The following is a 24,960-nucleotide window of genomic DNA, read 5'->3' as shown; positions in this document are numbered from 1 at the left end:
AAATATTTTATCTGATCTGTTTTAAATATGCTGCTTAGAAATTTCATGGTGTGGCCCCTAATCTTTGTATTTTTTGAAAGAATAACCTACAAATTTGTATTTCGCTATTCCATATCACCTATTTAGCCTTTCCTCAAAGAGGAGTTGTTCCATCCTCTTAATCATTTTGGTTACCCTTTGCTAATTCCACTATATAATTTTTTAAGATATAGCAACCAAAATTTCACACAATAGTTAATGTGCAGTCACAACATAGTGAGATACAGAGACACTATGATATTCTCAATGTTATTCTCCATTCCTTTCCTTGCACTGTTGCTGTTCATCATGTATCTGCCCTGTAGTGTGTCTAAGTATCTGTGTATCTTCTCCTTAGGTTTGTGAACGGGGCTGGATATTTTGCAGCAGTGGCTGAAGCCCTGGTCCAAGCAAAAGAGGAGATTTTTATTACAGACTGGTGGTCAGTATGATTTCAGTGTTCAGTTTGTTGCCCCTGTCCATTCTTACTCTAGGCCTCTCAGAGTCAAGTAGATCTTGCCAAAATTTCCCATGTGACATAGCCAGATGGCCAGTGCTGGGTGGTCCTGACTCCTGAGCCCACAGCGGGTAGGCACAAAATTGTTCTCCAAATCATCCAGAATCTCTCTCTTTCTTTCACTCCTCACCTCACTAGCAATCATAAGTACATAAGTATTGCCATACTGGGAAAGACTAAAGGTCCATCAAGCCCAGCATCCTGTTTCCAACAGTGGCCAATCCAGGTCACAATATACCTGGCAAGATCCCAAAAAAGTACAAAACATTTTATACTGCTTATCCCAGAAATAGTGGATTTTCCCCAAGTCCATTCAATAATGGTCTATGGACTTTTCCTTTAGGAAGCCGTCCAAACCTTTTTAAAACTCTGCTAAGCTAACCGCCTTTTCCACATTCTCTGGCAACGAATTCCAGAGTTTAATTACACGTTGAGTGAAGAAAACTTTTCTTCTATTCATTTTAAATTTACTACATTGTAGCTTCATCGCATGCCCCCTAGTCCTAGTATTTTTGGAAAGCGTAAACAGACGCTTCACATCTACCCGTTCAACTCCACTCATTATTTTATAGATCTCTATCATATCTCCCCTCAGCCGCCTTTTCTCCAAGCTGAAGAGCCCTAGCCGCTTTAGCCTTTCCTCATAGGGAAGTCTTTCCATCCCCTTTATAATTTTTGTCACCCTTCTCTGCACCTTATCTAATTCCACTATATCTTTTTTGAGATGCGGTGACCAGAATTGAACACAGTATTCGAGGTGCGGTCGCAAGTTCATTTTTCAGTTCTATCAGTACTCTGGGATGAATACCAGCATCTCTCCTCCTCATGCTCACCCAACAGCGGCACACCTTGCTATGGCTGGCAGGGATCCACAAGCACTGCCTGCTGAAGACTCCGAGCATCACTCTCTTTTCTGTTCCCCACTGACAATCCATCAGCTCAAACCAAACCCCTCCCGTCATGAACCTTTTAAAACTTCTCTTCCCTTCTAGAGGTCATTGGCAGTGAGTAGTGAGCCACTCAAGTTGCTCATGCTGGCCCCAGAGCCTTCCCTCTTACACAGTCTCACCTATGCAGAACCAAGATGATGTGTCAGAGGGAAGGCTCTGGGGCCAGTGTGAGTAGCTTGTATGGATCACTGCTTACTGCCATTGACCCCTGGAAGGGAAGAGAAGTTTTAAATGGGGGGAGGGGGATTGAGAGACTGAGCTACTTTTCTTAGAGATGCTGGGTCTATAACACTTACAGCTCAGCCTGTCCATAATGACCCAGATTCAGCCACCAACACCCCTGTCACTAAAACCTTTCAATTTGCTATAGATCCAGTTCGTAGGTGCACAGATTATGATGTCAGTTCTTGGGGATTCCCAGGTTTTAGGAGGTCGAATGAATGACAGGCTGTGGTATTCTCTAAACTTGCCATCTTGTGTAGCCATGAAACCTCTTCTTGCTTTTAGACCTTCAGAAAAGAGGTCCTCCTTTCACATTTGTTAAATATTCAGCAACTTCTATTTGAAATTTTATTTTTTAAAATTTTTTATTTCTCTCACAACCAGGCTAAGTCCAGAAGTTCATATGATTCGCCCTGCTAAGGGTGACGACTGGAGACTGGACATCCTACTGAAAAGAAAAGCAGTAAGTAATAACTAAAATAACAAGATATGAAAAAACACCAAGGTTATTATATTCATATATTGGATATCTAGTCACCTGTATATGTAGGGATATTTGTCTTATAGTACAATGATCTCCTGTATCTGTGGGGGTTAATATGCACTGGTCCTCATGGGGTGTGATTGGCATGAGGGGGCATATGGAGATGTAGTTCAAATTTCAGTGATAACACACATACAATACCATGAGTTAACAACGCCTCCTTTTCTATGATTAGCATAAAATTAAATTATGGATTTATTGCAATTTATTAAGCTTTAATAAAATGTAAACATACATTAACTGTTTAATACGTATTAAATGGGAAAGGGAAGGGAAATGGGACTTGATATACTGCCTTTCTGAGGTTTTTGCAACTACATTCAAAGCGGTTTACATATATTCAGGTACTTATTTTGTACCAGGGGCAATGGAGGGTTAAGTGACTTGCCCAGAGTCACAAGAAGCTGCAGTGGGAATCGATCTCAGTTCCCCAGGATCAAAGTCCACTGCACTAACCAGTAGGCCACTCCTCCACTCCACTCACATGTTACAAGCCTTTTTTGGTTTGGTAAATAAGCTCCATTGGAACCATATGGAATATTTACCGTTACTGCCCTGTACAGAGCAAATTATTATCATAAAATCTGATTTATTTACTTTTAGAGGGATTTTTATTGTCTCTTCCCTTTTTATACACTATATTCCTTTCTCAAGTATTATGCCTGGGCAGCTTTAGAGATCTAAATCTTTTCCAAGGGCTGCAGGGAGTTGACCTTCTAGGAGTCATATCCTCAACCTCAGCACCACATCTTGGCTAGCAGGAATCATTTTGATATCCATAGCTGTGCTCCCTCCATTCCCCGGCTCAAGCATACCATCTTCTGGCGTGCGCAGGTCCGAGTTTACTTGGTGGACAAATAACCTGTATCCTGCAGGGGGTTGAAACTGCTATTCTGCCTGAATCGACCTTCCTGACTCTTCTCCACTATGCCTGGTATGCTGCCTCTCCGTTCCATGCTGCCCAGCTCTCAGGAGCTGCTGACTCCTGGAGTCTTGAAAGGTTCAAGATATTCTTAAACACGACTGAAAGGAGTGTGTCCAGTCTCTGACCTCTAGAAGGAGGGGTTGGAGCTGCCAACTCTTGGAGTCCAGAAAGGTTAAATCTGGAAAGAGGAATCTACTTTAAGGGAAAGCAGACAGCCCCTTCCAGGTATTTAAAGATAGGAAGGGGCTGAACCTGAGTCCAGAAACCTCGGACGAGGTGACTTGGGTTCCCTTTACCTTAGAGAAACCTTAGTGGCTACCTCATCCCCTTCTAATCCCTGCTCCTCCACACACTAATCTGTTTCTTTTCCCAGACTGTTTTCTGTGGTAGCAAACACTAGAGTCATATAATTACAGTATATCAGTATAAAGTTATACGCATTGTTATAGAATATGCTTCAGTTTCTGTGTGGATTTTTAGGCACCATATATAGAATCTGGGGGTATGTGGCTGGTTTAAACCCTTCTGACTTACACCTAGAGATTTGTGAACTACTTGTCAGTGTATACTTTGGGATCCCAGCTGAAGGTTCCCTTGAAGTTTCAGCATAGACACTTGCAAGATTATGCACCAATGCTAGATCATCTTAAACCAGAGGCGGCTTGGTCTGCAGATCTGGAGATACCCTTACCTGAGGTCTAAAGAGCCTACCTTCAACTGCAGAGTAAATATCCATTTTTGAGATGCAACATAAGATAATCTTGAGACTATATATTTCCCCAAAGAAGGCACATCTGCTACGCCTCCAGCCAACTTCAATTTGCCCTAATTGTCATCATCCTGAGGCCTCCCTTGGACATATGTTTTGGACCTACCCTCTCATCTATGCATTCTGGCAACGGATAATTGATTTCATATCTAATGTAAGGGCTACATCCTTGAGGCCAACCTCAGCGATGATTTTTGGACTTTTCTTTGTGCCAAGGCCTAAGAAAAAAGGAGTTCAGGCGTTTCTTAAGTGGTCTAGCTGAGTAGCCTTAAAAGTTATCTTACTTTTGTTGACTGGTCAGGAGGTACCATTGGAACAGTTATGGCGCACTCACATGATCCAACTTTTCATGTTGGAATGTAGAAAGATACCTACCTTAACTTCTACGCAGGGCTCCCAATTCCAAGCAACCTGGGAATCCTTTTGGAATACTCTCACTGCAGTGGTGCAAAGCTGAGTGTTAAATGGTTAAAGTAATGGCTCAGGGAGTGGACAGTCCTGCAGTGATGCTTACTGGCGAATTTGCCCGGGAGATCTCCCTGCTGGTGTCTGCATCTTTGGAAGAAAAACTCAACAAGATACATGCCACTAAAGAGGAGATCCGAGTACATATTGATGCACACTCTCAGCGATTGGATGAATTGGAGACTCTGGTCTCTGAACAGAGCCAAATCGAGAGGCTGAGGGCAAATAGTCTGACTCCAGGAGTGTTTGGAGGACCAGGAAAATAGGAGCCGGCGGAACAACATTCGCCTGTTCGGTTTGCCCGAGAGAGTTTAGGATGGAGACCTGTCATCCATCTTTGAGAAATGGCTGCCAGAACATCTTGGCCTGGAAGGCCATGTGGCACCCATTACTTGTGAGAGGGCCCATTGCCTTGGATTGTGGTATGTGCATGACTTAAGAGCTAGGCCATTAATTGCCAAGATTCTGAAGTGGGTTGAGGAGCGGGCATATCATAACCATGGCCCACTGGATTATAGTGGACACAAGCTTTTACTTTTTATTGATCTCCTCTTGTGGCACAACAGTGCAATGCCATCCACCCATATGTTCTGAACTCCACAATAGGAAAATTCTTTTTCAGTGTTACCTGCCAAATTGCGGATTTGCCATGATGGCAAAGTCGTGTATTTGAACTCCATAGAGGAGGCCCACCAACTCCTTGAAAAGCTTTCTCCTCCCCCACATGTAGTGGGGAACTCTGTTAGCACTGGTTCTTTTCACCTTATGGCCCTCATGATTGCTTGTGGGGTCATTTTTGAACTATAGGATCCATGACGTCTACTGTTCTTGACTGTACGAACGGACCTTTCATTCATACTACCCAAGGGTGCACTGTAGACTTGAGACCTTTTTTTTTTTAATGTGGTGTCTGTCTGGGGTAGTAGAGCTAGTATGCAAAGCGGGTGTGTGCAGGAGTGTTTAAAATGGGTGAGTGTCTATCCTGGTAATAACTGCTGGATGTTTGGGAAATAGCTGACACGGTTGTCTGGGTGATGCACGAACGGACCTTTCATGCACACTACCTGAGGGTTCACTGTAGACTTGAGACTTTTTTTTAATGTCTGTCTTTCTGGGGTAGTAGAGCTAGTGTGCAAAGCGGATGTGTGCAGAAGTGTTTAAAATGGATGACTGTCTGTCCTAGTAGTAAGATTACTGCTGGATGTTTAGGAAAGTAGCTGACACTGTTGTCTGGTTGATGCATACCAATTGGAAGTTTATATTAAGTCTGTTGGGACTGGGAATGTTTCTTGTTGCTGGGAAATATGTTTGGAATGATGTGGAGGGGTTGGCCGGTTCCCTGAACGTTTTGGGATAGTATCTAAGATGCCAAGGCATTTCATGGGCTCCCTAGGGAGGCCGGGCTCCAGGGAGCTACATAGGAATCATGTTTTGTCTTTTTTATGAATATGTTATTGTACTCATTTAATTTTCATAGGGAGTGAAGATCGTTTCCTGGAGCGTGGGAGGAATTACCTTCCCGGTCAAATATTCCAAGATACTATCTACCTTGAACTGATTGAAGGCAGATACAGCAACAAAGAAACGTAGAAACATGATGGCAGATAATCAAAATGGCCCATTCAGTCTGCCCATCCTCAGTAACCCCTAACTCCTCCTTTTCCTAAGAGCAGTGGCTTACCAAGGGTGGGGGTGGTTTGCCCCGGGTGTAAATAAAAAGGGGGTGCTCCGCTTCCACTGCTCCTGATCCATCCTTCTATTCAGGACACCGGCGCTGCTGTTGCCTCTCCTCTGCAGTCCCCAGTCTCCACCTGCCCATCCTCAGCTCCCTTGCCAGCCCCCTTGTTTCTGTGAAAGGAGCAGATCGCCTCAGGCCTTCCCTCACTGTGTCCCGCCCTCCTCTCATGTAACTTCCGATTTCCGCGAGGGCAGGACACAGTGAGGAAAGGCAAGATGCTGCACACTGGCGCTGCACTGCCAATTCAGAGATTTTAAAAATGGGGGGCCAGGTGGCAGAAATGAGAAGGGAGCTGTCGAAGGAGCTATGGGTAGGCAGGTGGGGACTGGGGACTAGGGCTGGAGGAGTGGCCTAGTGGTTAGGGTGGTGGAGTTTGGTCCTGGGGAACTGAGGAACTGAGTTCGATTCCCACTTCAGGCACAGGCAGCTCCTTGTGACTCTGGGCAAGTCACTTAACCCTCCATTGCCCCAGGTACAAATAAGTACCTGTATACAATATGTAAGCTGCATTGAGCCTGCCATGAGTGGGAAAGCGCGGGGTACAAATGTAACAAAAAACAAAACAAAACTCAGGGGACTGAAAAGAGGGGGGGGGGCTTAGATGGGAGAAGGGGGCTAGAGCTGGAATTGGGGTTTGAGATGGGGGCACAGGAAGGAGAATGGGGCTATGCCTGGGGCAGGGGCAGGTGGGAGAATGGGGCTGAAAAGGGGGGCTGTAATGCAAGGCATGGGACTGGAACCTGGGGTCTAAAAAGGAGGTTAGGTGGGATAAGGGGCCTAGTACTGGAACTGGGGGCTGAAAAGGGGCAAGGGCTGAAATTGTGGGGACTGGGGGCTGAAAAGCAGACAGGGAGAAAGGGGCTGGGGCTGAAACTCGGGACTGGTGGGAGAAGAGGGCTGGGGCTGAAACTAGGAGCCGAAACTCGGGACTGATGGGATAATGGGGCTGGTACTGGGGGTTGAAAAGGGGGGCAGGTGGGAGAAGTGGGCTTGGACTGGAACCAGGGGCAGGTGGGATAATGGGGCTGGAACTGGGGGCAGAGAGAGAGAGGACAGATCCTGGATGGAAGGGAGAAAGGGGCTGGGGCTGAAGCTTGGGACTGGTAGGAGAAAAGGACTGGGGCTGAAACTAGGAGCTGAAACTGGGGACTGGTGGGATAACGGGGCTGAAAAGGGGGGCAGGTAGGAGAAGTGGGCTGGGGCTGGAACTAGGGACAGGTGAGATAATGGGGCTGGAACTGGGGGCTGAAAAGGGGGGCAGGTAGGAGAAGTGGACTGGGGCTGGAACTTGGGGCTGAAAAGGGGGGCAGGTAGGAGAACTGGGCTGGAGCTAGAACTAGGGACAGGTAGGATAATGGGGCTGGAACTGGGGGCTGAAAAGAGGGGGCAGAGAGAAAGAGTGGACAGATCCTGGATGGAAGGGAGAGAGAGGGAGGGCAGACCCTGGATGGATGGGAGAGGGAGGGCAAATGGTGGATGGAAGGGACAAAGAGGGTAAACCCTGTATAGAAAGGGAGAGAAAGGGCAGACAGTGGTTGGAAGGGGGAAAGAGAGAGAGCAGACAGCACGGCCACCGAGAGGGGCGGCAGGGGGGACAAAATTCCCCGTGCCTCCAAGGGGGGCCCGGCGCCGGGGTCAGGCCACCGGCGCTGCAGTTCCCGGTCTCACCTGCCTGCCTCCTCGGCTCTGGGCCCCCTGCATTCGAAGCGGCAGTCACAGATTGCCTCCCTTCGGGCCTTCCCTCCCTGTGTCCCGCCCTCGCGGAAACCGGAAGTTACATCAGACGAGGGCGGAACACAGGGAGGGAAGGCCAGAAGAGATGCGATCTGTGACTACCGCCTTGAATGCAGGGGGCCCGGAGCCGTGGAGGCAGGCAGGTGAGACCGCGGACTGCAGCGGGGGGGGGGGGGGGGGGGGGGCGGAGGCAGGCCAGCCTTGCCCCGGGCCTGGCCTAGTCTCTCGGCGGCCCTGGCAGACAGGGGAAGATGGTGGATGGAAGGGGCAGAGATAGAGGGCAGACACTAGATGGAAGGGAGAGAGAGGGTAGATAGTGGTTGGAAGGGGCAGAGGGAGAGAGAGATGGTAGATGGAAGGGTGAGAGAGGACAGACAGTGGATGGAAGGGGCAGGGAGAGATTGGGCAGACAGTGGATGGAGGTGGCAGAGAGAGAGCAGACATCTTTTCTGGAGATGCGAAGGCGGTAGAACGAGAGGACATGAAATGAGATTGAAGGGGGGCAGACTCAAGAAAAATGTCAGGAAGTATTTGTTCACGGAGAGAGTAGTGGATGCTTGGAATGCCCTCCCGCGGGAGGTGGTGGAAATGAAAACGGTAACGGAATTCAAACATGCGTGGGATAAACATAAAGGAATCCTGTTCAGAAGGAATGGATCCTAAGGAGCTTAGCTGAGATTGGGTGGCAGAGCCGGTGGTGGGAGGCAGGGATGGTGCTGGGCAGACTTATACGGTCTATGCCAGAGGCGGGACTGGTGGTTGGGAGGTGGGGATGGTGCTGGGCAGACTTTATACGGTCTGTGCCAGAACCGATTGTTGGAGGCGGGGCTGGTGGTTGGGAGGCGGGGATAGTGCTGGGCAGACTTATACGGTCTGTACCCTGAAAAGGACAGGTACAAATCAAGGTAAGGTATACACAAAAAGTAGCACATATGAGTTTATCTTGTTGGGCAGACTGGATGGACCATGCAGGTCTTTTTCTGCCGTCATCTACTATGTTACTATGATTCTCCGAGGACAAGCAGGCTGCTTGTTCTCACTGATGGGTTGACGTCCTCGGCAGCCCCCTCCATCGGAAAGTTTACTAGCAAAGGCCTTTGCTAGTCCTCGCGCGCCCATGCGCACCGCGCATGCGCGGCCGTCTTCCCGCCCGAAACCGGCTCGAGCCGGCCAGTTTTCTTTCGTCCGCGCTCGGTACGGCCGTGTTACGCCGTTCGTGCCCCAGAGAGTCGACCTCACGCGTCCTTTTCGACGTGTTTTTTTGCTGTTTTTTCCTTGAAAAAGTTCGGGAAGCGCTCCGGTAGTGTTCCGGAAGACCCTTTCGGGTTTTCTGCCCTTCCCGTATTTCTCAGTTTTTGCCCCGTAAGTTTTCTTTCGTTGTCGGGGTAGGCCTCTTTTGGCCTCGGTCGAGATTTTTCTCCCTCTAAATTTTGGTGCTCCAATTTTCGCCATTTCGGCTTTTGATTTCGCCGGCGTGATTTTTCCGCCCATGACATCGAAGCCTTCCAGCGGCTTCAAGAAGTGCACCCAGTGCGCCCGGGTAATCTCGCTCACTGATAGGCACTCTGCGTGTCTTCAGTGTCTAGGGGCCCAGCACCGCCCTCAGAACTGCAGTCTGTGTTCCCTGTTACAAAGGCGGACTCAGGTAGCGAGATTAGCCCAGTGGAACGTTTTGTTCTCGGGCTCTTCGTCGGCATCGGCACCGGAGGCATCGAGTGCATCGACGTCGTCAGCGTCCGGACCATCTTCCTTGGCTGCCGCTCCATCGACTGCATCGAGGCATCGGACCTCTGCATCGGCGCCGAGGCATCGGGCGACTGCATCGACGTCGGTGGTACCGAGACTTCGTCTGCTGATGTCGTCGGACGGAGGTGCATCGTCAGGAGTGCAGGTGAGGGCTGTCCATTCCCCTGCTGGTGGCGGTGAGCCTTCGGGTAGGTCTCCTCCTACCCTGAGGGCTCCTGCGGTACAGCCCCCCCGGGATCGACCCTCTTCGGTCTCGGCCCCGAGGAAGCGACGGATGGATTCTACGTCCTCCTCGTCGGTGCCGGGGAGCTCCGGTGACATGCTTCGGAAGAAGTCGAAGAAGCATCGACACCGGTCTCCTCCCCATGTCGGCACCGAGAGCTCTGGGTCGCCGAGGGATTCGGCACCCAGCAGGCATCGGCACCGAGAGGACCGCTCACCCTCTGTTCAGGAGGTGTCGATGCGCTCCACTCTGGACAGCCCGGAACAGCCTCCTCGCCCGGAACAGGTTCTGACGTCGACGCCTGCATCGACCTCTCAGCCTTTCTCTGCAGCCGCTCTAAACGAGAGCCTCCGGGCCGTTCTCCCAGAGATTCTGGGAGAGGTGTTGCACCCTACCCCTCCGGTACCGGCGGTGCTTGCGCCTCCGGTACCGTCGAGCGTGGCGCCGGCTGGCCCATCGCCCAGGTTGAGGTCCCCGACGTCGGAGGGAGCTTCGCCGATGCGGGCGAGGGAGTCTACCTCTCGACGCCCCCATCGTGGACGTGGCTCCACAGAGTCGAGTCGGGCGAGGTTGCAGACACAGGTCCGTGAACTTGTGTCTGACACCGAGGGTGAGGCCTCGTGGGAAGAGGAAGAAGACCCCAGGTATTTCTCTGACGAGGAGTCTGAAGGTCTTCCTTCCGATCCCACTCCCTCTCCTGAGAGACAGCTTTCTCCTCCCGAGAGTCTGTCTTTTGCTTCCTTTGTCCGGGAGATGTCTACGGCCATCCCCTTCCCGGTGGTTGTGGAGGACGAGCCCAGGGCTGAAATGTTTGAGCTCCTGGACTATCCTTCTCCACCTAAGGAAGCGTCCACTGTTCCCTTGCACCATGTCCTGAAAAAGACATTGCTTGCGAACTGGACCAAGCCACTAAGTAATCCCCACATTCCCAAGAAGATTGAGTCCCAGTACCGGATCCATGGGGACCCAGAGCTGATGCGCACTCAGTTGCCTCATGACTCTGGAGTTGTGGATCTGGCCCTAAAGAAGGCTAAGAGTTCTAGGGAGCATGCTTCGGCGCCCCCGGGCAAAGACCCTAGAACCTTAGACTCCTTTGGGAGGAAGGCCTACCATTCTTCTATGCTCGTGGCCAAGATCCAGTCTTACCAGCTCTACACGAGCATACACATGCAGAACAATGTGCGGCAGTTGGCGGGCTTGGTTGATGCTCTTCCCCCTGAGCAAGCCAAGCCTTTTCAGGAGGTGGTCAGGCAGCTGAAGGCGTGCAGAAAATTCCTGGCCAGAGGAGTTTATGACACTTTTGATGATGCGTCCAGGGCCGCTGCTCAAGGTGTGGTGATGCGCAGGCTCTCATGGCTGCGTGCCGCCGACCTGGAGAATAGACTCCAGCAGCGGATTGCGGACTCGCCTTGCCGTGCGGACAACATTTTTGGAGAAAAAGTTGAGCAGGTGGTAGAGTCTCTCCACCAGCGGGACACCGCATTCGACAAGTTCTCCCGCCGGCAGCCTTCAGCCTCTACCTCTACAGGTAGACGATTTTTCGGGGGAAGGAAGACTGGTCCCTATGCTTCTGGTAAGCGTAGGTACAATCCTCCTTCCCGACAGCCTGCGGCCCAGGCTAAGCCCCAGCGCGCTCGCTCTCGTCAGCAGCGTGCGCCTCAGCAAGGCCCCGCGGCTCCCCAGCAAAAGCAAGGGGCGAGCTTTTGACTGGCTCCAGCAGAGCATAGCCGACATCCAAGTGTCAGTGCCGGGCGACCTGCCGGTCGGGGGGAGGTTGAAAGCTTTTCACCAAAGGTGGCCTCTCATAACCTCCGATCAGTGGGTTCTCCAAATAGTCCGGCAGGGATACACCCTCAATTTGGCCTCAAAACCTCCAAATTGTCCACCGGGAGCTCAGTCTTACAGCTTCCAGCACAAGCAGGTACTTGCAGAGGAACTCTCCGCCCTTCTCAGCGCCAATGCGGTCGAGCCCGTGCCATCCGGGCAAGAAGGGCTGGGATTCTATTCCAGGTACTTCCTTGTGGAAAAGAAAACAGGGGGGATGCGTCCCATCCTAGACCTAAGGGCCCTGAACAAATATCTCGTAAAAGAAAAGTTCAGGATGCTTTCCCTGGGCACCCTTCTCCCCATGATTCAGCAAAACGATTGGCTATGCTCTCTGGACTTGAAGGATGCCTACACACACATCCCGATACTGCCAGCTCACAGACAATATCTGCGATTTCAGTTGGGCACACGCCACTTCCAGTACTGTGTGCTACCCTTTGGGCTCGCCTCTGCGCCCAGAGTGTTCACAAAGTGCCTAGCTGTGGTAGCAGCGGCACTTCGCAGGCTGGGAGTGCACGTGTTCCCATATCTCGACGATTGGCTGGTGAAGAACACATCCGAGGCAGGAGCCCTGCAGTCCATGCAGATGACTATTCGCCTCCTGGAGCTACTGGGGTTTGTGATAAATTACCCAAAGTCCCATCTTCTCCCAGTGCAGAAACTCGAATTCATAGGAGCCCTGCTGGATTCTCGGACGGCTCGCGCCTATCTCCCAGAGGCGAGGGCCAACAACTTGTTGTCCCTCGTCTCGCGGGTGCGTGCGTCCCAGCAGATCACAGCTCGGCAGATGTTGAGATTGCTGGGCCACATGGCCTCCACAGTTCATGTGACTCCCATGGCCCGCCTTCACATGAGATCTGCTCAATGGACCCTAGCCTCCCAGTGGTATCAGGCCGCTGGGGGTCTAGAGGACGTGATCCACCTGTCCACGAGTTTTCTCAAATCCCTGTATTGGTGGACGATTTTCTCCAATTTGACTCTGGGACGTCCCTTCCAAATTCCTCAGCCACAAAAAGTGCTGACCACGGATGCGTCTCTCCTGGGATGGGGAGCTCATGTCGATGGGCTTCACACCCAAGGAAGTTGGTCCCTCCAAGAACGCGATCTACAGATCAATCTTCTGGAGTTGCGAGCGATCTGGAACGCTCTGAAGGCTTTCAGAGATCGGCTGTCCCACCAAATTATCCAAATTCAGACAGACAACCAGGTTGCCATGTACTATGTCAACAAGCAGGGGGGCACCGGATCTCGCCCCCTGTGTCAGGAAGCCGTCAGCATGTGGCTCTGGGCTCGCCGTCAAGGCATGGTGCTCCAAGCCACATATCTGGCAGGCGTAAACAACAGTCTGGCCGACAGACTGAGCAGGATTATGCAACCTCACGAATGGTCGCTCAACTCCCGAGTGGTGCGCCAGATCTTCCAAGCGTGGGGCACCCCCTTGGTGGATCTCTTCGCATCTCGAGCGAACCACAAAGTCCCTCAGTTCTGTTCCAGGCTTCAGGCCCCCGGCAGACTGGCATCGGATGCCTTCCTCCTGGATTGGGGGGAGGGCCTGCTGTATGCTTATCCTCCCATTCCTCTGGTGGGGAAGACTTTGTTGAAACTCAAGCAAGACCAAGGCACCATGATTCTGATTGCTCCTTTTTGGCCGCGTCAGATCTGGTTCCCTCTTCTTCTGGAGTTATCCTCCGAAGAACCGTGGAGATTGGAGTGTTTTCCGACCCTCATCACTCAGGACGAAGGGGCTCTTCTGCATCCTAGCCTCCGGTCCCTGGCTCTCACGGCCTGGATGTTGAGGGCGTAGACTTTGCCTCTTTGGGTCTGTCAGAGGGTGTCTCCCGCATCTTGCTTGCTTCCAGGAAAGACTCCACTAAGAGAAGTTACTTCTTCCATTGGAGGAGGTTTGCCGTCTGGTGTGACAGCAAGGCCCTAGATCCTCGCTCTTGTCCTACACAGACCCTGCTTGAATACCTTCTGCACTTGTCTGAGTCTGGTCTCAAGACCAACTCTGTAAGGGTTCACCTTAGTGCAATCAGTGCATACCATTACCGTGTGGAAGGTAAGCCGATCTCAGGACAGCCTTTAGTTGTTCGCTTCATGAGAGGTTTGCTTTTGTCAAAGCCCCCTGTCAAGCCTCCTACAGTGTCATGGGATCTCAATTTCGTTCTCACCCAGCTGATGAAACCTCCTTTTGAGCCACTGAATTCCTGCCATCTGAAGTACTTGACCTGGAAGGTCATTTTCTTGGTGGCAGTTACTTCAGCTCGTAGAGTCAGTGAGCTTCAGGCCCTGGTAGCCCAGGCCCCGTACACCAAATTTCATCATAACAGAGTAGTCCTCCGCACTCACCCTAAGTTCCTGCCAAAGGTTGTGTCGGAGTTCCATCTGAACCAGTCAATTGTCTTGCCAACATTTTTTCCCCGTCCTCATTCCTGCCCTGCTGAACGTCAGCTGCACACATTGGACTGCAAGAGAGCATTGGCCTTCTACCTGGAGCGGACACAGCCCACCAGACAGTCCGCCCAATTGTTTATTTCTTTTGACCCCAATAGGAGGGGAGTGGCTGTAGGGAAACGCACCATATCCAATTGGCTAGCAGATTGCATTTCCTTCACTTACGCCCAGGCGGGGCTGGCTCTTGAGGGTCATGTCACGGCTCATAATGTTAGAGCCATGGCTGCGTCGGTAGCCCACTTGAAGTCAGCCTCCATTGAAGAAATTTGCAAAGCTGCGACGTGGTCATCTGTCCACACATTCACATCTCATTACTGCCTGCAGCAGGACACCCGACGCGACAGTCGGTTCGGGCAGTCAGTTCTTCAGAACCTGTTTGGGCTTTAGGATCAAACTCCACCCCCCGAGGGCCCTGTTTGTTCTGTTCCAGGCTGCACTCTCAGTTAGTTGGTAAATTTTTTAGGTCAATCTCATTAATGTCCTCGCCGTTGCGAGGCCCAATTGACCATGGTTGTTGTTTTGAGTGAGCCTGGGGGCTAGGGATACCCCATCAGTGAGAACAAGCAGCCTGCTTGTCCTCGGAGAAAGCGAATGCTACATACCTGTAGAAGGTATTCTCCGAGGACAGCAGGCTGATTGTTCTCACAAACCCGCCCGCCTCCCCTTTGGAGTTGAGTCTTCCCTTGAAGTGTATTGTCTTGCTACATACTGGACTGGCCGGCTCGAGCCGGTTTCGGGCGGGAAGACGGCCGCGCATGCGCGGTGCGCATGGGCGCGCGAGGACACTTTCCGATGGAGGGGGCTGCCGAGGACGTCAACCCATCAGTGAGAACAATCAGCCTGCTGTCCTCGGAGAATACCTTCTACAGGTATGTAGCATTCGCTTTACAGGAGATGCAGCAGTGATTTCTGACAATGTATAGGGCACTGTAGAAACCACAGAACAATCTCAACTCTTCAGGCTGAAAATATTCCATGCCGTCACAGTCCTTGAGTACACAACCTCACCCGCCCAAAGATCTTGTAAAGATTGACATTGTTTCTGAATTTGGTGCATCAAGGCAGGGGTGGGAGGCTGCACACATCAGCGCTCTAGCTCAGAGAGGCTCTGATGTAATTCCCTATCTCGACTTTCACGATTCAATTTGGTAGCCCACATTATCAAACGACCACACACAAACGCCTTGACGCTATCTCATACAACGCTCAATGGTGTTTCAGGAAGAAAATTATCAACTAAAAACAGCAGAATCTCCCTATTTAAATCCTGGATCAGTCTTTCATCATCTAAAAGGGACTCATTCAGTCTCCAAAAATGGAGCTTCGTATCCTGAAGGAGTCTGCATTACCGTGGACAAGATATTCTTGTCCAAAAGAAAGTAATCAATACATGAGAAGGAGGCATGTGAGGCAGAATAATATGTAAACTGCTTACTTGAGCCCGAGATGCATCTATCAATCCCAAATTCTTCAACAGAGTTTGTAAGGCTTTCTTGTCGGTATGCTGTGCAGATGAATCCATTGTAGGATGCAGTGTCATATTAAAATCATCTCCCAAAAGCCAGACTCCCTCAGACCATTGAAGTAATGACTTTTCCAATTCTAAATAAAAGGCCTTTTGATTTTCATTGGGGGCATAAATAGTAACCAGATTATAGATCCAGGGTGGTATCTATAATCTGGATACTATTTTTTTTTGTTGAAAATGTTAATAAAAACATTTTAAAAAATAGTAACCAGATTATAGATACCGCCCTAGATTACTAGTTTAACAGCCAGGTAATGCCCATTTGGATCTACTAACACCTTCTGTACTAATGCTGAAGAGACCCAGAAATCAAATTACCCACCTCTTGTTTTTTTTTTTGCTGAGGGATGGGAAGCAAAGAATTGTATCAGATATTGCTTATGACACAGGAGACCATGATGTTGGTTTAGTAAATGAGTTTCCTGCAACAAGCATACAGTAGCAGACAATGTAGAAAGTCCCTTAAATATGCACTGCTTCGTGTAAGGAAAGCTTAGCCCCTTGACATTCAAGGACACAATCTTAAAATCTCCCATAACAGGTAAGAAACCAAAAACACAGCACATCGTAACCAGACCCAACCTCTTCCCCTATCTTACATATAAAAAGACCCTCCTTCAAAATACATCCCACCTATAGTTTCATCCTTCCCCACTTCTACCTCTAAGAATGAAAATGAGAACCTCTCCCACTCAATTCCCCCCTCCCTCCGGGTATATCACTAATCATGTCAGAAGAAGCGAGAGTCACCCCTCCCCCACCCTCTCAAGCATATACTTCCAAACATATTTATCTAGTACAGCAACACAATACATGTGAATGTCTGCTAGATCATGCACTCCCCCAAAGATTAGCATGCAGCCCATATATTACAATATACTGACATTTCAACTGATCATTAAAACACTGTGAAATGAGAGAAAAAAATGCTCTTTATCGTCCACACTCACATCCTTTATACATAAGCCTGTTCTCATGCGAAACTGGAACACCCTTCAATTTTCCTTCCTATGAGATCTTCATTAGATACAATGGATAACGCCATCTCCTGTGCTCTGAGATAGCAGAGTCAGAGTGAACGAGTTGTCTTTTGATTTGTATATGGCTGCATCCCTTTCCTATCTTACTTCTACCCAAAGTTCTCTCCTTCTGCCTCTTGTAGGAGCAAGGTGTGCGTATCTGTATCCTTCTCTTCAAAGAGGTAGAGCTAGCCCTGGGCATCAATAGTGGATACAGTAAGCGGGCCCTAATGCTTCTGCATCCCAATATCAAGGTGAGTACCTGTTTAGCTTCTGTCAGTGATGTTGGTGTTAATACACCTGGTTTTGAATTGCCTCTGTCCTATCAGTGATACAAAGAAAAACTCTAAATGAAATCACATTCTTTGTGTGGCTATTGGTCTGCATTCTGCCTGATTATGTATTTACTTTATTTATTTCACCATTTATATTCCACATTTATCCAATGTTTGCCATATTCTTCCCACGACTGCAGGTGATGCGGCACCCAGACCATGTCTCCTCCATTGTCTTCCTCTGGGCACATCATGAGAAAATTGTGATCATTGACCAGTCTGTGGCCTTTCTGGGTGGTCTAGATCTGGCCTATGGCCGCTGGGATAATCATGATTACCAGCTCACTGACCTAGGAGTTGATGACCCCAAGAATACATCAACAGAAATGGAGGTAAGAGAGAGGCTTGGTTAGGGTTACCATATAGCTCCAGAAAAAGGAGGACAGATTGAGCTAATCTGTGTTTTACTTGCATTCAAAGCAATGGAAGTAAAACCCAGACTGCCTCAATCTGTCCTCCATTTTTCTGGAGCCATATGGTTACCCTAGCTTGGTTTTATCAGAAGTCAAAGGGGACTAGGATTACCAGCTAGATCCAGATTTGCCTGATAGGGTTGATCCAATCCTACTACTACTTAACACTTCTAAAGCGCTACTAGGGTTACGCAGCGCTGTACAGTTTAACAAAGAAGGACAGTCCCTGCTCAAAGGAGCTTACAATCTAATGGACAAAATGTGCAGTCAATCAACTTGGGGCAGTCTAGATTTCCTGAATAGAGGTATAGTGGTTAGGTGCCGAAGGCGACATTGAAGAGGTGGGCTTTGAGCAAGGATTTGAAGATGGGCAGGGAGGGGGCTTGGCGTATGGGCTCAGGAAGTTTATTCCAAGCATAGGGAGAGGCGAGGCAGAAAGGGTGGAGCCTGGAGTTGGCGGTGGTGGAGAAGGGTACAGAGAGGAGAGATTTGTCCTGTGAGCGGAGGTTTCAGGTAGGAGCATAAGGGGAGATAAGGGTAGAGAGGTAATGAGGAGCTGCAGATTGAGTGCATTTGTAGGTTAGTAGGAGAAGCTTGAACTGGGCTTACCTTGCTTTTCTTAGTGAACACAATGGGAAAATCACAACTACAAGTCCCTACATGCAATGGGGTAAGGCTAGGACTGAATCAACCCTGTCGGGTGAATCTGAATCTAGTTGACAACCCACAGTTTTGGGGGGGGGCAGCAATTCTGAGTGGAATAGTGTTCCACCATTTTTACTCAGGACTGATAAAGACAAGTAACAGTACCAGTCACACCAAGGACTAAGAAGGGGGGGGGGGGGTGAGGGGTGCAAGAACAGCAGCATAGGGATTCCGCTATGGCCTTACCCTCCTTGAGTGCTCTTTTTGATGATCTAACGATCCCGCAGGTTCCCTCACAGGCTTTCTGCTTCTAATGTACCTGACAAAGTTATTGCTACGAGTTTTTGCTTCAGTGGCAAGCTTCTTTTCATATTCTTTTATAGCCTTCTTTATCAATCCTTTACATCTAATATTGCTAATGTTGCTTCTTATTTTCTCTATTTGAATCCTTTTTCTATTTCTTGAAAGACGTTCTTTTGGCTCTAATAGTCTCTTTCACTTCACCTGGCTTCATTTGCTCTTCTTTCCACCTTTATTAATACATGGAATACATCTGATCTGGGCTTCCAAGATGGCATTTTTAAACAATGTCCATGCCTGATTTAAAGTCCTAACATAAGAACATAAGCACTGCCATACTGGGAAAAGACCAATGGTCCATCAAGCCCAGCATCCTGTCTCCGACAGCGGCCAATCCGGGCTTCAAGAACTCATCAAACCCCCCCTTCCCCCCCCCCCAAAAAAAAAAAATTAATAATGTTCAATGGACTTTTCCCTCAGAAATCTATCCAAACCCCCTTTAAACTCCATAAGGCCAGCTGCTGTCACTACATTCTCCGACAACAAGTTCCAGAGTCCCAACTACATGCTGAGTAAAGAAAAACTTCCTCCTGTTTGTTTGCGGCAGATCCTTTTAGTTTCTTTTTAACCATTTTTCTCATTTTAAATGAGTAGATTGCCTTAGTGACTTCACTTCAGATATTGGCTCAGATTTGATCTTGTTATGATCACTGTTTTCCCAGTGGACCCAACACCGTTACCTTTTGTACGAACTTCTGCATTTCACTAAGGGCTAGATCTTAAATAGCTCCTCCTCTTGTCAGTACCTGGACCAATTGTTCTAAGAAGCATTTATTACATCTAGGAATTTTATCTCCCTAGCACTCCCTGATATGACATTTATCCAGTCAATATTGGGGGGTAATTAAAATCACCTTTTATTGTACTATTGCCCAATTTGCCAGCTTTCCTAATTTCTGTTAACATTTCTTCATCTGTCCATTCTTTCCTGGCAGATGGTAGTATAGCCCTTCCAGTATACTCTTTCCCTTCACACATGGATCTATCGGGTTCATGCAGAATATTTATTTTGTTTGACTCAGTTCCCTCATTAACATATAGCCCAACCCCCCTTCCAATTTGATCAATTATATCATTGCAATATAATGTGTATCCTGACAACACAGTGTACCATTGATTGTCCTCCGTCCACCAGGTCTCAGAGATTCCTATTATATCTACTCATTTTGTGCTATATATTTGTAACCCCCCTGGGGAAACCAGTAATGGAGTGAAGTCTAGGTGAGTTTCTCTCAGGGGATTACTAGATCATAGCTGGCTCTTAACAGGGGATGGGGGGAGTGATTGGAGTGGTTGTCAGCTGGGGGAAGGGATATACCCAGCCAATTCATATGTAGAGAATGTGAATGGGATGAGGATGGGACTTGATATACTGCCTTTTTGTGGTTTCAATCAAAGCAGTTTACATACCTGGGGCAATGGCAGGTTAAGTGACTTGCCCAGAGTCACAAGGAGCTGCAGTGGGAATCAAACCCAGTTCTCTAGGTTCACTGGCCGCTGCACTAGGCTACTCCTCCAGACTGTATGAGTACAGATCAGTTAATGTAATATGAGAGAAAATGATACATTAATGACTGACAAGGAATTGTAATTGGGAGGAGGAGGGGCAATGGAGATAAGTGCCATTTTAGGCATGAGGTCTTTGGTTACCCTAACCCCTGCCGGGTCCCAGGGAGTGAGGGGGTATCCTGCTCAGTATCATAAGCAGGGGCTGCTAGTAGAAATTGACCTCTTCTGATAAGCAGGCCTTGCAGTGAGGAGGCTCCAGGGAAAGGAAAGCGAGAATACCCCCCCCCCCCCCCCCCCCCCCAAGAGTGGAACAGGGAAGATGCCTGTTCGGGCCAGAGGTGGGTGAGAGGAACTGCACCTCCAGGGAAGAAGGACAGATGGAGTCCTGGATACAGTCCAGCAGCTGGGGAAAAGCCCAGTGGGGATGCTTGTCTTTCAAGGGAGCAGACAAGCTGCAGCCCTGGGTTGTCCTGCTGGATGAGATGGGCTAGTAGTTGCCTTGACTACTGCAACCTACTCCTTACTGGCCTACCACTTAGCCATCTATCCCCCCTTCAATCTGTTCAGAACTCTGCTGCACGTCTTATATTCCGCCTGAACCGATATACTCATATCACCCCTCTTCTCAGGTCACTTTACTGGCTTCCAATCAGATACCGCATACAGTTCAAGCTTCTCCTTCTTACCTATAAATGCACTCAGTCTGCAGCCCCTCATTACCTCTCTACCCTCATTTCCCCTTACTTTCCCTCCCGAAACCTCCGCTCACAGGACAAATCCTTCCTCTCAGTACCCTTCTCCACCACCGCCAACTCCAGGCTCCGCTCATTCTGCCTCGCCTCACCCTATGCTTGGAATAAACTTCCTGAGCCCTTACGCCAAGCCCCCTCCCTACCCATCTTCAAATCCTCGCTCAAAGCCCACCTCTTCAATGTTGCTTTCGGCACCTAACCTTTATATCTTTCAGGAAATCTAGACTGCCCCTATTTGACTGACTGTACATTTGTCCTTTAGATTGTAAGGTCCTTTGAGCAGGGACTGTCCTTCTATGTTAAATTGTACAGCGCTGCGTAACCCTAGTAGCGCTTTAGAAATGTCAAGTAGTAGTAGTAGAGAGCTAACAGCCAAGTGAACATTGATTGACACTGAATCTGAGGGACTTGATATACTGCCTTGATGTTTAGTGCCCTGGGATTTCCATCTGAGGGAATGAGAGTTAATGACTGTTTAAACTGACCTGTTGCTAAAAGTTCCTGTTGATTTTGCTGTTAGTAAAGTTCACCATTTATTAAAAAGCAACCTTTGGAGTGAGAGTGGATTCTTTTGCAGACTGTGGTCAAGCAACAAAGGTGGTGGCAAAACCCCCCAATCTACTGGGATTTAGCCTGGCCCAGGCCTGTGCCCAGCAGATTTAGAGACGTTATGTTTGTATGCTGTGGTCCAGGTGCCTGACCCAAAGAGCTTAGCTGGCATCCAGGACTGTTTGAAGGGGACCAGGGTTACAAAAATGGTACCCAAAGTAAGGGCATGGGGTTAAGCTCCAATGGAGAGACTTTTGCTCAGTGTCACGTTTCCTGGCTGTTCTGAGCTGGGCACTGGTGGCCATCTTGGATTCAGGTTTATTCCAGGGTTTGGCGGCCATCTTGGAGAGGGCTGTTAGGCCAGGTCATCTTGGAGAGGGCTGTTAGGCCAGGGCAGCCATCTTGGAGGTGGCAGCTGCAGGAAGGAAGCCCTTATTTGGTCGCAGGGTGTTCCTGATGGGGGCTGCCATCTTGTTTTCAGCTGTGCCTGGTTGAGCCTGATTCCTTCCTATTTAAGGCTCTGCCCTCAGTCTATCAGTGCTTCGGCTTCTACTCGGTTCGCTGACTAGTAGCAGTGCTTTGGATCTACTTCTGACGCATACCTGGTTCTGACCTTTGCCTGTTCCTGGACCTGCTTCTGACCGCTGCCTGGTATTGACCACTGCCTGTTCCTGGACCTGCTTTTGACCGCTGCCTGGTACTGACCACTGCCTGTTCCTGGACCTGCTTTTGACCGCTGCCTGGTACTGACCTCTGCCTGTTCCTGGACCTGCTTTTGACCGCTGCCTGGTACTGACTCCTGCCTGTTCCTGGACCTTCTAGTGACCGCTGCCTGGTGTTGACCTGTTGCCTAGCTCTGGTTTGCTGTGACCTGCTGCTTGGTCTAACCCTGTGGACTTTGTTCTCTCTGTTGCTGGCCACCCGAACTCAGGGGCTCAACTCCTGGGGAACGGCGGGAGGCACAGAGAGGACTCAGGGTTTTGGCCGACAGCCCGGTGAGGGTTTCCTTCATCGTGTTCAAGGGCTCACCTCTCTGTGGAGATACATTACACAGAGACTGTAAATTATGTTTTTACGCCCAGAGAGACTGTGCTGTTTCCCTTGTTTGGGAGATCCAGAGTTTAACCCAGTGGTGCCAAGAGAGAAACCAGAGAAGCTGCCCAGTTGTGAAGGATAGTGCAGAGACTAGAGAAAAATTGTGAGTGGCTGGTAAAAAAAAAAAAAAAAATGCGTGGTCAAGATGGCCTGCATTCCTCGCTCCCACCATTGCAGCCAGGACACTGAGTTTGGGGAGTGTATTAATGTCGGAGCATGCCTGCCTTGCAGTGCGAACTGTATGAGGATGGAGGGGCTAAAGACTGTGAGCCGAGTGTGCCGAATTGTGTGAAGCCCGAGCAGAGAGCGTGAACTGCTGGAGCACATGAGCGCTACTGCCAGGGAAGTGAGCATTAACTCCCGTTGTGTAATGGACCCTCAGCTAAAGACCCAAGCCTGAGCTGACAGTAGAGGATGGGAACTTTGTAGACCACCTTATGGACTGGAGTTAAGAGAACCAAGTTATTCTGTTAAAATGATATGGTTGTGATTATTGGAAACCACCCAGAATCTGCCTTTAGAGTTTGATCATTTCCACAGGTATATTGAATTTCATTATTTGTGTCCTCCTTAGCATCTGTACTGATAGACTTATGCATTCCTGTCAGTTTCCTTAACTGTAGATCTTTGCAATTGAATCTACCCTGATTCGTAGTCTCATAATACCTGCTGGTTTGGACATTCTTTGTCTCACTGAGGCTTGGATTAAGAAGGGAGAGGAACATTATTTGGCTGCCTTTCTGAGGGTTTTGATGTTATTCTTTACTTACCTATGCCCTCTAGATCGGGTGGTGGTCTACTAAATTGCAAATTGTTGTGCTACCTCCTTTATCTTCCTGTGCTGAAGCTCTTCTGGTTCAAATAAATTTCCTGACTCCCCTTGTGCTTCTCCTTCTCTATTGTCCTCTCTTCCTAAATCAGGCCCACTGGGATTTCTGTTTCTAACCTATTACTGACATAACAATTCACTATCCAAATATCTTTATCTTGGGTGATTATAACATCTATGTTGACACTGCTAATCATCACCGTTCCAGGTACTTTTTGTCTCTCGTTTCGGATCTTAATATTTTGTAGTGAATTTCCTTTCCCATCTACCAAGGTAGTCCTTTCTTGGATCTAGTTCTTTCCCCTGAAGGTGCTCCTATTTTGCTGGCTTCCTTTTCTTCCATGCCATGGTCTGACCATTCCTTGGTGATTTTTTTCATTTTTGATTCCTTCTCTGCCAGTACCTCCCACAGTTGAATAGAAATCTTTCCCATATTAATCCTCATAATCTTTCCACATCATATTTTTCCTTTCCCCTAGATTTTGATGTACTGGCCCTTAACGATCAAGCTGATTGTGTGTATTCTGTACTTTCCAATGCTCTTGATCTGATAGCACCTTCAAAAGCTAACCCCCCCCCCCCCAAAAAAAAAAAACCCTTAAAGCCTTGAAATGAGCAACCCTAGTATCATCCTGGATCAAGCGTATTGAAGAGACAGGTACATAAATTTGAACACAAATGGAAGAAAACCAAGTCAGAGGCTGACTTGTCTTTTAAATCCAGACTTAGGGACTTCAATTTTCAACTGAAGAAAGCAAAAGCTCATTATTTTATAAATTGAGTTAAATATGCCCCCAGTCCCTCTAGGGAATTCTTTTTGATTTTTCGCAGTTTAACATCTTCAAACAACACTAAGTACTCTGGTCCCTCAGCTGAGATTCTTTCCCTGACACTGTTTCTTCTCTGTCTTCTTGCTCTCTGGGTTCATTGGTACAGGCATCCAAGAGTAACTCAACTCTGACTCCCTCATTGGCTCATCCTTATGCGCCAGTTTTTAGTTCCTCTTCCTGGCTTCAGACCCTGGGATCTCTCTCAAATTCTCTTGGACCTGAAGATTTCATCTTGTATGCTGTATCATTTACTATCTTCCTGGCTAGGGATCCCAGAGCTCCAACTCTTGCCGAAGATCCTTTCCCTTATCAAGATATCCTCTTAGTGCTGGAAAAAATGTCTCTACTCAGATCTCATCTTTTATCAAGCAATTACTTTCCTTGCACCCTAGGCAGTTAGGGTTTCGTTTCCCATTGTAGCACTGAGACTGTTCTTATGGCTTTAAATAGTGACATCTACTCTCATTTGGATGGGGAGAGAAAGAGGGATGACACTGGATGGTAGGGTAGGAGAGAAAGAAGGAAGATGCTGGATGGAAGGATAAGGAGAGAAAGAGGAGATGCTAGATGGAAGGATGCGGAGAGAAAGAGGGGAAGCACTGGGAGGATGGAGAAAGAAAGAGGGGAGATGCTGGATGGAAAGAGAGAGAGGGAGAGGATAGAGTTAATGAAAGACTGGAGAATAAGAGGAAGGTACATGGGGAGAACAAAAGTGAGAAAAAGATGAAAAGCCATAGGTAGATGAAGTAAAAAGAGGAAAATTAAATAATGCATAGTAAGAATGAATTAACTGGACAGATAGGCAGAAAAATAAATTGAAGAAAACAAAAATGAAAGAAAAATGACAGATGGACAGGAAACCCTGGCAAGAGAGTTAAGACGAAGCAAAGCAGAATCAAGAGACTTGGGCCAACACAATTAGAAAAAGTAAATGGTCAGACAACAAAGGTACAGAAAATAATTT

The 24,960-nt window shown here is 48.5% G+C and overlaps 1 protein-coding gene across 2 annotated transcripts in view; it reads left to right on the top strand.

Moving 5' to 3' along the window:
- PLD2 (phospholipase D2) overlaps positions 1-24,960 on the top strand; it is a 215,903-nt gene that overhangs the window by 141,822 nt on the left and 49,121 nt on the right. For both annotated transcript variants that reach the window (XM_030187610.1, XM_030187611.1), the window contains 4 exons: positions 377-460; positions 2,092-2,170; positions 16,823-16,933; positions 17,155-17,346. In XM_030187610.1, the coding sequence (XP_030043470.1) occupies positions 377-460; positions 2,092-2,170; positions 16,823-16,933; positions 17,155-17,346 (466 nt within the window). The remainder of the gene's footprint in view (positions 1-376; positions 461-2,091; positions 2,171-16,822; positions 16,934-17,154; positions 17,347-24,960) is intronic.

The sequence above is a fragment of the Microcaecilia unicolor genome, chromosome 14 (assembly GCF_901765095.1).
Source record: "Microcaecilia unicolor chromosome 14, aMicUni1.1, whole genome shotgun sequence".
Lineage (NCBI taxonomy): Eukaryota > Metazoa > Chordata > Amphibia > Gymnophiona > Siphonopidae > Microcaecilia > Microcaecilia unicolor.
The sequence above is the reverse complement of the archived record's forward strand: the minus strand, read 5'-3'. Positions and strand labels throughout refer to the sequence as shown.